This window comes from Tachyglossus aculeatus, chromosome 14, assembly GCF_015852505.1.
Source record: "Tachyglossus aculeatus isolate mTacAcu1 chromosome 14, mTacAcu1.pri, whole genome shotgun sequence".
NCBI lineage: Eukaryota > Metazoa > Chordata > Mammalia > Monotremata > Tachyglossidae > Tachyglossus > Tachyglossus aculeatus.
Window position 1 is genome coordinate 20,686,758 of NC_052079.1, and position 17,057 is coordinate 20,703,814.

A 17,057-nucleotide genomic window follows, 5' to 3' on the forward strand; every position below is an offset into this window, starting at 1 on the left:
CCTCTTGGTACCTTGAAAATAGAATTTTAAGCAAAAAAGCATGTCATGATGTTCATGTGAAGTCCTGGGGCCAGACGACCACAATACACAAAATCCGGTGATGTAACAGACGCCAACTGCTGATATTGCCCGGGATCCATTAGCCCATCCAATGTTACACCTAGTCATAGGTAGAAATTCAATTCCCTTCAATCAAACAATCAATCAGTGGTATTTATTGAGCAGTAACTATGTTCAGTGCACTGTACTAAGCACTTGGGAGAGTACGGTACATCAGAATTAGCATAACGAGCGTACAGTCTAGGGGGGAGACAGACAGTAATATGAATAAATAAGTAATGCATATAATTTAAGGATGTGTACATCAGTGCTGTGGGTTTGGGACAAATATCAAATGTCTAAAGGTCACAGATCCAAGGGCGTAGAAGACTCAGACGGGAGAGAAACGGGAAAAGAGGGCTTAATTGGAGAAGGCTGTTCCCTCCTGCACTTGCACTGTTCAGTTTTCTCTCTGTCCTGTTTTGAACGTTTTTCCTCTCCCTCCAGACTCCCAACTTGACCCCTCCCTTATCTGTCCCCTCTCAAGCCCCCTCAATTAGTCAGTTGTATTTACCGAGCGCTTAATGTGTGCAGCGCACTGTGCTGTTTGGGAGAATTCAATATAACCGACACATTCCCTGCCCACAACGAGTTTACAGTCTAGAGGGAGAGACAGAAAGGAGTATAAATAAATAAAATTGCAGATATGTACATATGTGCTGTGGGGCTGGGACGGGGGATGCATGAGGGGAGCAGCTCAAGACGATGCAGAAGGGAGTGGGAGAAGTGGATGGGAGGGTTTAGGGATTAAAACTGAAAGGAAAAAAGTGTAGCACCCCTCCCACCCACCCCCAACACCCAAAACAATCAATCAATCATTTATTGAGCGCTTACTGTGTGCAGAGCACTGTACTAAGCGCTTGGGAAGTACAAGTCGGCAACACATAGAGCCCTACCCAACAGCGGGCTCACAGTCTAGAAGGGGGAGACAGAGAACAAAACCAAACATACTAACAAAATAAAATGAATAGATATGTACAAGTAAGATAAATAAATAAATAAATAGAGTAATAAATATGTAAAAAAAAAAATAAAACCAGCCATAAACTCACCTGGCCAGAGCTCTACTGGTCTGTTGGACCAGTGAGGAAGGAGAAGGATGGTGAGAAGCCATCTACCAAGTACATTCAATTACCTGTAGAGTTCAGTCGTCCTGCTGGGAATAGGAAACTCACCTAATTACAGGTAACTCTGCAGGAAAACATCTCCCAATGTAATGGCTCATAATTCATTCACATTTTTGAAGAACATATTGCATACCGATCCTGAGATATATCCAGTTTCCCAAGGGAAATCATGTAAAGTTCAGTAATGTGTTTGCAAGATCAAAAACAATATATCTTAAACATAGTGATCAAATAGCAAGACGAATATATACTAGGAATAAAAGGTTATGAATTAAATTGGTCTATTTAATTATCAGAGTTCTTTCACATCCTGTTTAGCAACAACACATCTCATGATAACCTACTAAAGATCCATTACTAGATCTAATGCTAGAGAGTAAATAGATGTTGAAATGTCTTTTTAATCTCTTTACTTTTAGTCAAAATACTTGAGAGAGATGTTTGGCGCTCAGCGAGAAAGATCTCTGAGAAATAGCGGCGTGAAAATTCAGTAGTGCTGTTGTGAAAGAGAGGTAAAATAGGGTTGGTAGGAATACGAAAGTGCTGGGAAGGCTGTTGGAAAAATTAGCGTAAATAAATTCAGATAACATTAGTCATGGAATGATTCACGGAAGAGGTGAGTCTTAAGCAGAGTTTTGAAGGCCTGAAGGAATATAGTTTGGGGAATATGGGGAAGGTTATTTCAGGCAACAGAGATTGACATTTGCGCTGGAAGTGAGGTGGGAGAATCGTGTATAGGAACAGTGAGCACATATTTGGCTGAAGTACGGAGTGTAGTAGAAAATGAGGGCAACTAGGAAAGGAGTGGACCAATTGAAAGACCGCAAAGCCCCAGTAATGAGTTTAAAATTAGTATAAGCGGCGGTTGGGATTAATCACAACACTTAAAGAAGATGATTCTTGTTGCTAGGTGTGTAGGATTGATTGGCGTGAGACTAGAATAAAGGCAGGAAGATTGGCAGTGGCAAGCATAATGGGTCATTATAGTGGATAATTATAAAACATAATAGGTAAGAACAGTGCATGGCATAAACTAAGCACTTAGCACAAAAAACACCCTACAAGCTCTACTTTATTGTGTGCTGTCATGCACTTAGGACAGAGTTTGGCACACAGTAAGCACTCAGTAAACACCCCTGATTGATTCCCCCGATTCACTGTTTTTCATTCTTTGCCCCAAGCCTTTGCCTAGGCAATCATCACATCACCCCCAGATTACTTAACAAATGCCATTATTATTATTACTAGGATACTGGTATTGTCAACTGTGATAGAGAAGCTAAATGGAGGAGAGGGTTTTGCAAGGTCAAATGCTGTGATAATTCCTCTGAAAATAATGCAGCGGTCATGGGGTTGCCCTTTGCATTCTCCCTTTGTCATGGGGCAAAAATAATGTCAGCTCTTCGATTCAATCAATCGTATTTATTGAGCATTGTACTGAGCACTTGGGAGAGTCCAAAACAACAAAATTACTGACGTGTTTCCTACCTGTAACGAGTTTACAGTCTAGGGGTTCTAAAGGGTCTAATTCAGTGGTCTAAAACCATACTACAATTCTGGGAGCCCCATGGCAAATTCGGAAAGACACTGGCAAGAATCTTGTGAGCAGAGTGAGATGCAGCAGTGGATATCCCAATCTGCTCTGTCACCTTTGTGATTGAAAATCATTCACTGATGTTGATGTTTTTAAGAGCCTGCGTCTTCAGCGTTACATATGTTGGGGTAAAACCCGTGTAGATACTTCATCAGTGAGGCCCTGTTATCCTGACGGATCTTAGGTTTGTCATCCGGACCAAACGTTGAAGCATTTTTCTACCCGCCGGTAGAAATCCCCCAGCTGCAGCCGGAGCCTTCGGGAGCGATACCGGCTGATCCTCTCTAAGGGAGGCCAGGGAGAAGGTCTCACAGACGGATCCCTCCGGATGCCCCGTAGGGAGGGTATATCCCTTTCCCGGATTCGGCGTGGCGGTGTGGCTAAAGTACACTGAGGACATTCCACCCCATCCCAGTCGGATGGTCGCACTGGGGGACCAGGAGGCCCTTGGCTCCAAAAGGGGAAGCACAGCATCGTCTCGCTCGACTCGCGTTGTAGGAGCAGCCTGAGACTCTTGATGAATTTCTCAGGAAAGCAGAATTTCATTCATGCAGTTGTATTTATTGAGAGCTTACTGGCTGCAAAACACTGTACTAAGTGCTTGGGAGAGTACAGTACAATGACAGACACAGTCCCTACGTGTAACGAGCTTGCAGTCTAGGCGGGGAGACAAACATTAATATGCATAAAGAAATTACAGGTATATGTACTGAGGGGATGGGAGGGAGGATGAATGAAGGAGCAAGTAAGAGCAGCGCGTCAGGGAGTTGGAGAAGAGGAGAGGAGGGAAGGCGTCTTGGAGGAATTTGCCTATCGCTTTTTTGAGCTCTGGTCTGTTGGAGTCCGGCTAGAGTTTTTCCAGCCGGGGAAAGCAGGGAAATTTGCCTGTGGTTTCCCTTCAGCGCTCCCTTCTACTTCCAGATGACGATGATTGTGTTGTCCATGGTGATGTGTGGCATTTCCTCAGGGATCCCTTAGTACAGTGCACTGCACACAGTAAGCGCTCAATAAATACGATTGAATGAATAGGGTCAGACGCTGTGGAATAATAATAATAATAATAATAATGCTGGCATTTGTTAAGCGCTCACTACGTGCAGTGCACTGTTCTAAGAGCTGAGGAGGTTACAAGGTGATGAGGTTGTCCCACGGGGGGCTCACAGTCTTCATCCCCATTTTTCAGATGAGGTAACCGAGGCCCAGAGAAGTGAAGTGACTTGCCCAAAGTCACACAGCTGACAGTTGGCGGAGCCGGGATTGGAACCCATGACCTCGGACTCCAAAGCCCGGGCTCTTTCCACGGAGCCACGGCAGTGTGGCCTTGTGGGATGGAGCAGAGGGACTGGGAGCCAGGAGACCTGGGTTCAAACCCCAGCTGTACCTCTTGCTTCCGGTGTGACCTCGGGCAAGTCGCTTACCTTCTTTTTGCCTCAGTTTCTGCATCTGTACAGTGGGAATTAAATACCTATTCTCCCTACCCCTTAGACTGCACACCCTCGTGTAGGACAGGGATTGTGGCCAATCTTCATATCCTGTCGCTGTCCCAGTGCTTAGCACAGTGCTTGGTGCCTAGAAGGCACTTTACAAATACCGCTACTTAATAATGGTAATAGTAACAATAATAACGATGGCATTTATTAAGCACTTACTATATGCAGAGCACCGTTCTAAGCGCTGCGGAGGTTACAAGGTGATGAGGTTGCACCACAAGGGGCTCACAGTCTTAATCCCCAACGCGAGTCGAGGCCCAGAGAAGTGAAGTGACTTGCCCAGAGTCACCCAGCGGACAAGTGGCAGAGCCGGGATTTGAACCCATGACCTCTGACTCCAAAGCCCGGGCTCTTTCCACTGAGCCACGCTGCCTCTCATAAGCAATAATATTATTAACAAGTGCTTACTGGGTGAGCGCTTGACAAGTACCAGCATTATTATTATTATTATCATTATTCCAGAGCTTCTTAAACTATTCAGTCATTCATTTGTATTTATTGAGCACTTAGTGTGTGCAGTGCACCGTTCTAAGGGGTCCCTGAGGAAGTGCCACACATCACCACGGACAACACAATCGTCGTCACCTGGAAGTAGAAGGGAGCGCTGAAGGGAAACCACAGGCAAATCTCCCGGCTTTCCCCGGCTGGAAAAACTCTGGCCAGAGTCCAACAGACCAGAGTTCAAAAAAGCGATAGGCAAATTCCTCCGAGATTCCTTAGTACTGGGCAAGATATATGCAGGTGATGGTCAGTGACCTTCAGGACTTGGATCTGTGACCTTTGGGCATTTGGTATTCGCCCTTCGCTCGGCCTCTCAGTCCTTCTGTACGTATGTCTATAAATTAAGTTATTAATTTCCATCTTCCCCTCTAAAGCGTAAGCTCCTTGTGGGCAGGGAACTTGTCTCTTGTCCTCTCCCAAGAGCTAAGGACAGTGTTCTGCCTTCAGAAAGGGCTCAGAAAATACCACCGATTGAGATCACATTACTGTTATTATTGTTATTATTAGGAGCAGCAACTTTGGGCAAGAATACCAACAGACGTGGGAGCTGTACTATTTTTCGTGGCTTTTACTTGGAGGTTGATGTGTCCAAAGTCAAAGCTAAGGCCACATCTTAGACTGTGAGCCCGTTGTTGGGTCGGGACTGTCTCTATATGTTGCCAACTTGTACTTCCCAAGCGCTTAGTACAGTGCTGTGCACACAGTGAGCGCTCAATAAATCCGATTGATTGATTGGCTGAAGCAGAGAAGCGGCGTGGCTCAGTGGAAAGAGCCCGGGCTTTGGAGTCCGAGGTCGTGGGTTCAAATCCCCGCTCCGCCGCCTGTCAGCTAGGTGACTCTGGGCTAGTCACTTAACTTCTCTGTGCCTGTTACCTCACCTGTAAAATGGAGATTAAAACTGGGAGCCCCTCGTGGGACAACCTGATCAACTTGTATCCTCCCCAGCGCTTAGAACAGTGCTTTGCACATAGTAAGCGCTTAATAAATGCCATTATTAGTACTATTATTATATCCTGAGTGATTTTCTTCGCTCTAGAGGGTGCCTCTGTTTGTTGATATGCGATCGATTGAATGATTGATTGATAGAAGGTGTATTCACTGCAGCTTCCCTGCTGTCTATGTAGGATTCCAGTTGTCAACGTCTGTGTAATAGCGTAGAGAAGCAGCGTGGCTCAGTGGAAAAGAGCCCCGGGCTTTGGAGTCAGAGGTCATGGGTTCAAATCCCGGCTCCACCAACTGTTAGTTGTGTGACTTTGGGCAAGTCACTTAACTTCTCTGTGCCTCAGTTACCTCATCTGTAAAATGGGGATTAAGACTGTGAGCCCCCCATGGGACAACCTGATCACCTTGTAACCTTCCCAGTGCTTTGCACATAGTAAGCGCTTAATAAATGCCATTATTATTATTATTATTATTACCAAGAACCACCATTCTTTTTACTACAAACTCATTTTTCCACCTTTTCCAAAAGACTCAGGGAACCGTTGAAGTCGAGGGAAAGAAAGAGAATATGCGATTTTCCGTGTGATTTAAATCTGATTTTTAAAAATTGTCGGTTGCCCAGAAGCGGCACGAAATATCGTGAGCGGTTTTAGCTTGTAAAATTGAAAGTATTTAATGAACGGGATAATTAGAAAAATGTTTATTTTCCAAAACACTGTCTGTGTAATGAAGCATAAAACACATTTTAATGGCTTCTGGTAGTTATTTTCCAGTCCTTTGTCCTTGCCTCTTAATTCCTTAGTTCACGTTAGCAGATTTGAGTTCCTTATTCCAGAGCTAATACCCTTGCATCGCTTAAAGCGGAGAGTTAAGAAAGGCATAGAAGAAGTAACAGCCTAGAGATCAAGGTGTGTTTCAGTTTTATTGGGTTTAATTGAAGAATGAGGCCTCGTTATAGTAAGTCACTAAATTTTTAATCATCATCATCATCAATCATATTTATTGAGCGCTTACTATGTGCAGAGCACTGCACTAAGGGCTTGGGAAGTACAAATTGGCAACATATTACTAGCATATTAATAACATTTTAATAGTAGTAGTGTTAATTAAGCATCCACTTGGTGCAGTGTACTGTACTCAATACTTGGGAAGTACAAAAATCACGAAATGACACATTCCCTACCCACAGTGGGTTTAAACTGTAATGGAAGAGACGAGCATAGTTACAATTTAAGTGACTGAAATAAAGAATTGAGTGTGTGTTTGTGTGCGTGCGTGTGTCTGCTTAGAAGCATCGTGGCGTAGTGGTTAGAGCACGGGCTTGGGCGTCAGAAGGTCATGGGTTCTAATCATGGCTCCGCCGCTTGTCTGTTGTGTGACCTTGGGCAATGCACTTTACTTCTCTGTGCCTCAGTTCCCTCATCTGTAAAATGGGGATTGAGACTGTGAGCCCCACGGGGGCTTGTGTCCACCCCAGCGCTTAGAACAGTGCCTGGCACATAATAAGTACCATAATTATTGTTGCGCGTATACACACAAACACAGGCAAGCACACACTTGTGAGGCCCAAAGGTTTTAAATCAGTTTGTATGTGCTAGAAGTGGTTAAATGGGTTCAAATCCCGGCTCCGCCAGCTGTCAGCTGTGTGACTTTGGGCAAGTCACTTCACTTCTCTGTGCCTCAGTTACCTCATCTGGAAAATGGGGATTAAAACTGAGCCCCCCATGGGACAACCTGATCACCTTGTAACCTCCCCAGTGCTTAGAAAAGTGCTTTGCACATAGTAAGCGCTTAACAAATGCCATTATTATTATTATTATTATTATTATCATCATCATTATTATTATGTGGACGAAATGGCTTAACGGGTTAAGAAATAACCAGGGCAGACCTTGTTGGAGGAAGTGGGGTTTTGAATGAGGAAAGAACTGTGGTTTGTTTTCTGTAGGGCATATTTATAATAATAATGATGGCATTTATTAAGCGTTTAGTATGTGCAAAGCACTGTTCTAAGCTCTGGACATTTCAGCTCCACAGAACTGTAATCTTTCTCTTTTTTTCCATTTTCCTTTAAAGCATCAGAATTTCGAAGAGCAAATGCAAGGCATGAAGACACAGCTTATTCAACTGAGTGCTCTCCTCCACCTTCTAGACAGTGGTTTTTGCAGCTACTTAGGTATATTTAGGGGGATAAAAATGCATACTTTTATGCGTCGCGAGATTGTAAAAAGATGTGTAATTCCTTTGAAAGAGCAAAGATTGAGACTAGTCTTATAAGTAACTTCAAAGTAACTTGGAAATATAACAACTCTCTAAATGAAATGGGTGTGTTCTCATGTCTTAGAATTTATGCTGTAGATTTCCAGTTATCTATTCGATTTAGATGATCGGTTTCAGTGAGTAGACTAGGAAATTTAAAAATAAAAGGTTTACTTAATGAACAGCCAAAACGGGCCGTGTCAGTCTCTAACCGGAGAGCCTAAATTGTTCCAATTTTGAGATTACTAAGAAATGGTATCCATTTTTCTCCTCTCCAGAATCTCAAGACTCAGGATACCTGTATTTTTGCTTCCGGTGGCTATTAATCCGATTCAAAAGAGAGTTTAGTTTTCCAGATATTCTTCGATTATGGGAGGTAAGAAAGGTTCTACAATGACTAAAATCGTAGTCTCCCTAAAAAATTAAGTTATTCTGTATAAAGTGAGCAGTGTTGCACAATTTGAATATCACCTTCAATTGGAAAGAAGAAAGTGGATATTGTGATACATTTGCTGAATCTCCTTTAAACCATCAGTTCTTCCTGAAGATTACCAGAGGTCCGCCTTATTTGTTTTTTATGCAAGAATCCCAAAATCTTCTCCTTTCAGTCCAACTACCCTCAGGATATTACCGTGTGGACTTGGTGTTTCTTTTTTGCGCTACTTTTGGTATCGTTCCTCCTCCTCCTACGTAGACTTTGATTCCCTTGTGGGATGGGATTGGGTCCGACATGATTAACTTGTATCTATCCTGCTTAGAACAGTGCTTGACACGTAGTAGTAATACCGTAACAGTAATAATTCTTATGCCTGTTTTAAATACGCTTCCTAAGAAGTACATTTGGGACTTAATTTCCACAAATTGTCATCAGGTGCTGCTTTGATTTTAGTTCGTTTTTGGAATCTTTTCTTCTACAGTCCTCTAATTTTCCAAGCGAGGCATAGGACAAGTAAACGATTTTCCCTTTTTACTTCTAGAGAAGCAGTGTGGCACAGTGGAGAGAGCCCAGGAGTCAGGGGATCTGGGTTCTTATCCCAACCCCACCACTTACCAGTGGTGTGACTTAGGGCAAGTCACTTAGCTTCTCAGTGCCTCAGTTCCCTCATCTGTAAAATGTAGATTTAATGCCTGTTTTCCCTCCCACTTACTCTGTTCTCCCTACCACGTGGTTCAGGGACTGTGTCCAACCTGAATATGTCCTATCTACCCAGTGCTTAGTACAATGTTTAGTGCGTAGTGAACACTTAACAGATACCCAAGTTGTCGTTATTGCTCCCTCAGCAACATTACACCCATCTCCTTCTACAAACGGTAGTGCCCACCCTTCTTCCTTACCTGCCTGCCTTGTTCGGTCATTCTCTAGCGATTCCCTCTCCTTTGCCTTCAAAAAACGGCCACTTCTCTCCATTCCCCCAAAACACCCACCTCTCATTTCCCACTTCTGTCACAACTTCTTGAACGAGTTATATACACAAAATTCGTCAACAATTCCACTGCTGTCCCTCTGCAGTCCAGTTTCTGCCCCCTTTGCTCCAGTGAAACTAGTTTCTCCAATGTCACCAGTGATCATCTTCTTGCCGAATCTAATAGACTCTTATTTGCCCTGATCGTCCTTGACCTCTCACTTTATTCTGATAAGGGATCATTCCCGTCTCCTGGAAACACTGCCACGGGTTCTCTCCACCCTGTTTTATTGTACTCTCCCAAGTGCTTAGTACAGTGTTCTGCACACATTAAGGGCCCAGTAAATACCGTTCATTGATCCTCTCCTAATTCTCCTCTCACCTCTCATTCATGTCTATCGAGTGCTTATTGTGTACTAAGGGAGAGTACACCGCAGCAGCAAACACACATTCCCTGCCCACACCGAGCTCGCTGTCTTTCAGAATGGAGCCTTAGTCTCTTTCACTGAATCTTCCTCTCCCTCTCACACCCTAACTCTAGGTTCTGTTCCAGTCCCACTTCTTTTCCATCTTTACATTCACTCCTTTGGAGGACTTATCCACTGCCATGATTTCAACTACCCTATTTATACTAATGATTCTCAGATCTATTTTCCCGGCCCTGCCTCCTCTCCTCTGCAATCTCTCCTCTCCTCTGCAATCTCTCCTCTCCTCTGCAATCTCCCATTTCCTCCTGCCTCTCTTTTTTCTCAGCATCAGGCAGAAACTCCTGACCATTGACTTTAAGGGAATCCACCTCAGCTCTTGCTTGTCCACCCTCGTTTCCCACCACAGCCCAGCTCGGACTCTTTATTACTCTCCAGCGAACCCACTCACTGCACCCCTCTCTTTTTTATCCTGCATGACCTCTTCATCACACCTTCCCGCCTCCCTGGAACTTCCTCCCCATCACATCAATCAGTTAATCATATTTATTGAATGCTTAGTATGTGCAGAGCACTGTACTAAGCGCTTGGGAGAGTGCGATACAACAGAATCAGCAGACATGTCCCCTGCCCATAAGGAGCGTACAGTCTAGAGGGATCAGATGGGTCAGGGCTCTCCGTAGCTCCAAAGCCCTTCTGAAATCACATCTACCCCAGGAGGCCTTCCCAATTAATTTTTCATCTCACCACCCTGTATCCTCCACTTCTGCCACTGTAGTACTTGTACTCTGTTACATCTGTCTCTAATTTATTTTAGCGTCCGCCTGTCTGTTAACTGTAAGCTCCTCGAGGGCAAGGATCACGTCTAACCAATTGTATCGCCCAAGCCCTTGGTGTGCTCCGCACACAGTCGATAATCAGTGTGATTGATACTCTGCATCTTCTCTTTAGTAAAGCCTTCTCTTTGTTTTGACAGAGCGACACAGAAGTGAAATGATGCTTAATCGTAATTGTGGCGTTTGCCAAGCACTGTACTAAGCACTGGGGTAGATGTGATTCACACACAGTCCCTGTCCCACGTGCGGCTCACAATCTGTGGGAGATGGGCGATTTTATCCCCATTTGACTTTAAAGGAATCCACCTCAGCTCTTGCTTGAATCTGTCCGCTCTCTTTTCCCACCACAGCCCAGCTCGGACTCTTTATTGCTCTCCAGCTAACCCACTCACTGCGCCTCTCTCTTTTTTATCCTGCATGACCTCTTCGTCACACCTTCCCGCCTCCCTGGAACTTCCGCCCCGTCACATCAATCAGTTAATCATATTTATTGAATGCCTAGTATGTGCAGAGCACTGTACTAAGCGCTTGGGAGAGCGCAATACTAACTGAGGCCTAGAGAAGTTGAGGGACTGGGGCCAAGTGCTCCTTCCCCTAAGCGTTTCAGAATCAGAATTCTAATTTTGTAGAAGAAGTTGTTGTTCAGAATGGTTAAGTCACAGCTCCCGGGGATGCACTCTCCCAAAAGGCTAGGGAGTCTCCCTAAAAGGCCAGCTGGGCCCAGGGATTCAGGTCTGTCCTGGAAGAAGACGGCAGCTCATCCTCTCCCAGAAACCAGGCTCCTTGGAATGGTCCTCAGACGGCTGGGAAGTTTGGCTGGGAGCTGGGCTCCCCAAGTTCCTGAGAAAAGGAATCTGAGAATCGTAGGAGTTGATGTCTCCATTGTCAATAGCCTCTTGTGTCTGAGGAGAAAAAATAACGGCGTGCCTTCAGAGTAATATGGTACACGGGAACGAGAAATGTCATGCAGTTTAGCAAACGTACAGTGCACCAAAATGGCATATCAAGTTTGTTGCCAACTTGTACTTCCCAAGCACTTAGTACAGTGCTCTGCACGCAGTAAGCGCTCAATAAATACGATTGATTGATTGATTGATATCAGATCACCCTGCCACCCCCAAACGTATCACCCGGGAGTTGTCTTCAACTTTGTAAATCATTAATTGACTTTTGAAGTGTAATCTCCCCTTCTGTGTGGTGTTGATTCTCCTACACAGCGGTATAACCATCTTACTGGTAGATGATGACGATGGTATTTGTTAAGCGCTTACTATGTGCCAAGCATTGTTCTAAGCGCGGGGATAGATACAAGGTAATCAGGTTGTCCCAAGTGGGGCTCACAATCTTAATCCCCGTTTTACCGATGAGGTAACTGAGGCGCAGAGAAGTGAAGTGACTTGCCCAAAGTCACGCAGCTGACAAGTGGCCGAGCGGAGATTAGAACCCACGACCTCTGACTCCCAAGCCTGGGCTTTTTCCACTAAGCCACGCTGCTTCTCAGGTAGAGAAGGCAACATATTAATCAAGAGAACACATGGTGCCGGGATTTCTAATTCCTAACAGCATGTCTGTGTTCCAGAATTAAATTCCAGAAGTAGAATCCAGATGATATTACTCTACCTGATCTGATTTTGAATGTTTATCAGTGTCTTTTCATGGTTTATTAACTTCTTTCCCTTTAAAGAATGAATTACGGTTTAGTGCAAAAAAGCAGTGCCACATATCTGAATAGCTATTGAATCTGTGTGTGGCTGAGTAAATTGAATATTTCAAATGAAACTTTCAAGGTTAATTGCGGTGTAATTAAATGTATTTTTAAATTGAATTCAGTGTGGATATCACTCAGTTTGATTTATATCTAGGGAAGAAAGTGTTTAGTAGCATGCCCACTGCCTGAGTGAAATGGAAAATCGGACTCTCTCCATTTCTGAAGAAAATAGCATCTCCAGTATAAAAAAATATAGATGGGTTTTATTCTCAGGAGGAAACCTCTTCCTTCTCTGTGACTTACGGTAGTCATATGTGTTGTGGACAAGGCGTTATGGAAGGATTTTACTTTTCTCCGCCGCAGTCAAGTTCTGGGTGGATGGACTCACTTGTAAATGATAGGTGAGAGCGTTGGTCTCGAGTTGTAGCGTCTTCAAGTAAGTAAGGTCACCCTGAAGAGAAGTGGCTTAAAACCAGTCCTTATTAAGTCATAGCCCAACTGCAGCTCGAAATCAAAATGGCCTTTATGTATGGTGACAGTCAGGTGACTCTGAAGAAGCTTTTTTCCGTCGCGAGGGTCTTAATTTGGGAATCGAGCTAATATCCAGGTGTTAACTGGATGGTTTCTGCTCCAACCTCGAAGCTCTGAAGCAAGCTAAGAACGAACACTTGTGCTGGCCTCCCCTAAACCAGAATCTCCCTTTCGGGAAAGTTAGGAAACATGTTGAAAATGTAACACTCTAATCTGAGGAAAAAGTTTCAAAATTCGTAATTTTGGTTTTTTTTTAATTTCACCATCTATTTTTACAGGTCATGTGGACCGAGTTGCCGTGTCAGAACTTTCATCTTCTCCTTTGTTGTGCTATTCTGGAATCTGAAAAGCAGCAAATAATGGAAAAGCATTTTGGTTTCAATGAAATACTCAAGGTAGCGAACATTTCATCCTTAGGGTAAACTTAGCTGTTAATATTCTAATGACTTCTTTTACTTCACTGTAGTGATAATGGCATCGATATTCAGTGCAATCCTTGGAGACCTTAATGAAAACTTAAGAAGCCCAAGGCGTATTAAAAAATATCATTCCAGGATTAAGGATAAGGAAATTCAGCAAGTATTACTCATCAGTTAGCTTTCTCTCATCACTCAGGAGAAAAATAAGTTTAACAAACCGTTTTCTCCCATCTAGTCAGTGGAGTAGTAGCAGTCGCTTATGGTTTACAGAATTACTGAGTTTAATGTCCCTTATACTTATGTGCTAACAGTTCTAACATTAAAAGTTGAAATAAAGCCAGTGGAAAGTATAATGGATTGAGTTTTGTGATACTTCAGTTTTAAAAAGTTGATCTTCAACAAGCTGAAGGAAAAGGATCCATTCATTCGGTCGTATTTATTGAGCACTCACTGTGTGCAGAGCACTGTACTAAGCGCTTGGAAAGTACAGTTCAGCAACAGAGACAATCCCTGCCCAAAACACGTTCGCAGTCTACAAGGGGGGATTGCTACTCGCTTTATGTGATGGTACTATAATATGCTTTATGAGTTTGTCCATGCTTTTCCTTTCTGAACATAATTTAGCATATCAATGAGCTGTCCATGAAAATTGATGTGGAAGATGTGTTGTGCAAGGCAGAAGCAATTTCTCTACAATTGGCGAAATGCAAGGTAAAGTTATTTTCAAAGTTCTTTTGGAATGAATTACTAATAAAATCAGCTGGATGGAGCTATAGGAATAACACAACCAAGTTTGAAAACTTTTAAAATTAGGTGCATGGATTCATGCGTGTATTTGCATGCACGCACATGGATGTATAGATAAAATTTAAAAAGGTATTTTTGATCAACACTTTCCCTTTCCAGCCACACTTAATGTTATCAATCAGTGGTATTTCCTGAACGCCTGCTCTCTTGGCCGCTCTTCTTTCCTCGATCTCATCCATCTCTCCGACGACCCCTTGACCAAATCTTCCCTGAATCTCCCTCTCCCTTCAAAAATAACAGCTCTCCCTACCTTCAAAGCCTGACTAAAATTGCATCTCCTCCAAGAGACCTTCCCCAAGTAAGCCCTGATTTTCACTACTTGCTGACTTCTGCATTGTCTGTGCAATGCAATAAGTGCTTAATAAATGCTGTTACTAATACTATATACTGAGTAAATGTACTCGGCAGGAGGGTGATGCAAAATGATGATTGTAAAAAAATATATGTAAGTATATGTATATACAATATATATATATTGTAAGGACCAGTTAAGAGTCGCATTCATCTCAGAATTTAACCGACAGCTAATCTCTTCCTGAATGAGAGCAATACGAGTGAGTGCTGAATATGATTTGTCTGTCACTCTGTGGTAACTCAGATTAGAGATGGATGATAATGATTGGAAATAATTGAGTAGACATGATTTGGTCTGTTCGAAGAAGTTTTACCAGTTGGGCTGGAACCCACTTCAAAAAGCAGGGCTATCTATAGGTCTCTTACGAAGCACAAATGACACTGAAGCAGTCTAATAGAATTCATCCTAAATCATTAGTCTGTGTTGGTTTCAGTGCATTTCTTGTAGTGACGTTTTCCCATTTCTAAATTAGTTTATTTTTTCAAAACTTAAAAAGGAGAAAAGTTGAAATTCCTGAGGCCCTTGAAAGAGAAGTACCATTAAACCGTACAAGTGATGGTAATCGCTCTCCTTAAAATGTCTTCCAAATGAATCCTTTTCTTTATTTATAATCCAAAGCAGCACACACAAACTTGCAGTGTATTTTTCTTCTCCTAGGAATTGCCTCAGTCGGTCTGTGAGATCCTGGGTCTGCAGAATAGCGAGCTCACGTCACCAGATTTGGACACTGGAGGTGAAAATGTTTCCGTGATTAGGTGCCCTCCCTCCTCATTTCAAAATAGCTCATTCCCGGAAATTGCGGCCAATGGAACGAGAGATGAAGACGCCCCAAAGATAGCTATGTCACAAAGTGTCAACAGATTAACACCCGCCTGATCGTTTTCCCGTATTTATGAAGAGACACTCTGATGCAATTCTGTTTCAAGTACTTGAAAGGTGCATATTTAAAATTTCGTGTGAATTATGCTTTAGGGTTTTTGGAAAGAAAGTGTAACGTGCTGTTCTTGCATTAAAGCTTTACAAAAAGATTTAAGCTAATTATTTTTGTAGTTACTTCTCCCAAATAGCCTTTTCTTTTGAATAACATTCCTTAGTATTTTTATAGCCAAGTGCATTTTATTTTCTTGCCAATGAACTGGAAACAGATAGCAGAAACGGATGAGTTGGAAATTATGCACTTTGAATATCTTTCACTTTGTTTACTCTGAGTGTCGGTGGGTCTGTGACTTGATTCGATTCAGAGTTGAGTTTATGTACATCTTTACAAGCTCTAAGGTTGCTTGTTTCCACGTGAAGCCTTCCGGAAATGAGAGGTTTGTTTGTTCTCAACTGTTTACAAAAATGCACTGCTTCGATATGTGTGCTGGTTGAGTACAGCTTGGAATTGGACATTTTTTTATCAGTCAGTCAGTGGTATTTATTGAGCGCTTATTGTGTGCAGCGCACTGTACTAAGTGCCTGGGAGATGTCCATAAACGATCTTTGCTTCACCGAGTGGACATAGGCTCTATTTTTTACATGTAACATCACTTGCGTATAAATATTATGGTCCTCTATTTATGAACATTGAAAGGACGGACATTTTCTTTATTAGATTAAATAAACTCGGTGGTGATTTGTACAAGGCAGTTTGACGAAATAATACACAGCTTTAACGTGAGCTTTTTCAAAACTATTTTCTTAATTGAGGATTTAATTCCATGAATGTATGTTCCATTCTTTATCTGGTATGATTTCAAAACGGAATGCCGTGATCTAACTTTACTAAACTGTTTATTATATTTGCTAATGTTGTATTAACTGATAGTACATTTTTATGAGACTTTGGTAACGCCTAAAATTATGTAGAAAATGGCAAAGTAATAATCACGTCGCACAGTAATACTATTTTGTATATGGAAAAAGGTCATGTTTGTTTATACCATACTATGCTGCATGACTTTCAAGTTATGTAAAACTAGCGTAACTGATACACTGCATCAATTGCTATTTTTCAACTCCTGTACAGATTAAGAAATAAACCTGACATTGATTTAGTGTTTTCAGTTAAATCACACATGAGAGAGTAGTTTAGCCTCTTAGTTTACGTAAGACAAGATCGAGATTGGTCCTGGGCCTTCGGCTGTCCGCTCAGTGGAAATATTTTGAGTGATTGTGGATATGACGGAAATCTCAGCCTTCAGAAGTAAAAGAAATTTTCTTCCCAAGAGCAGGCATTAATGTTGAACCTGAAGGACAGGATGTTATCTGTCCCATTACGGCAAGTTTTAATAATATAGTACTGAAATATTTCAGTAGCTGCATTTTAGAAAGTTTGGGGACTTGGTTAAACTTTCCCAGTTGAACGTTAATTCTGAAGCGTGGTTGAAGCATTAGCGCTTTTAACTTTTAATATTACATGTGCTATCTCTTATCAGTTAATAATGAATAAGCCTATTCAGTAAAAGTAAACTGATCCCAAACTCAGCATCTCCAGTCTTTCATTTCCTGTTACTCAGGAAATTACTCAGAATATCATGATGCCCTTCTAGTTCTTCCTGAACATTAGTTTTTTTTTGAGG

The 17,057-nt window shown here is 42.5% G+C and overlaps 1 protein-coding gene across 2 annotated transcripts in view; it reads left to right on the top strand.

Moving 5' to 3' along the window:
- The window catches only part of TBC1D15 (TBC1 domain family member 15), an 82,652-nt gene extending 66,105 nt beyond the window's left edge, over positions 1–16,547 (top strand). The window contains exons 14-18 of one of the 2 annotated variants that reach the window (XM_038756207.1): positions 7,830–7,929; positions 8,291–8,388; positions 13,194–13,310; positions 13,959–14,045; positions 15,154–16,547. In XM_038756207.1, the coding sequence (XP_038612135.1) occupies positions 7,830–7,929; positions 8,291–8,388; positions 13,194–13,310; positions 13,959–14,045; positions 15,154–15,372 (621 nt within the window). In that variant the 3' untranslated portion in view covers positions 15,373–16,547. The remainder of the gene's footprint in view (positions 1–7,829; positions 7,930–8,290; positions 8,389–13,193; positions 13,311–13,958; positions 14,046–15,153) is intronic. The other variant, XM_038756208.1, reaches the window with a different exon arrangement.
- The last annotated feature ends 510 nt before the right edge of the window (positions 16,548–17,057 follow it).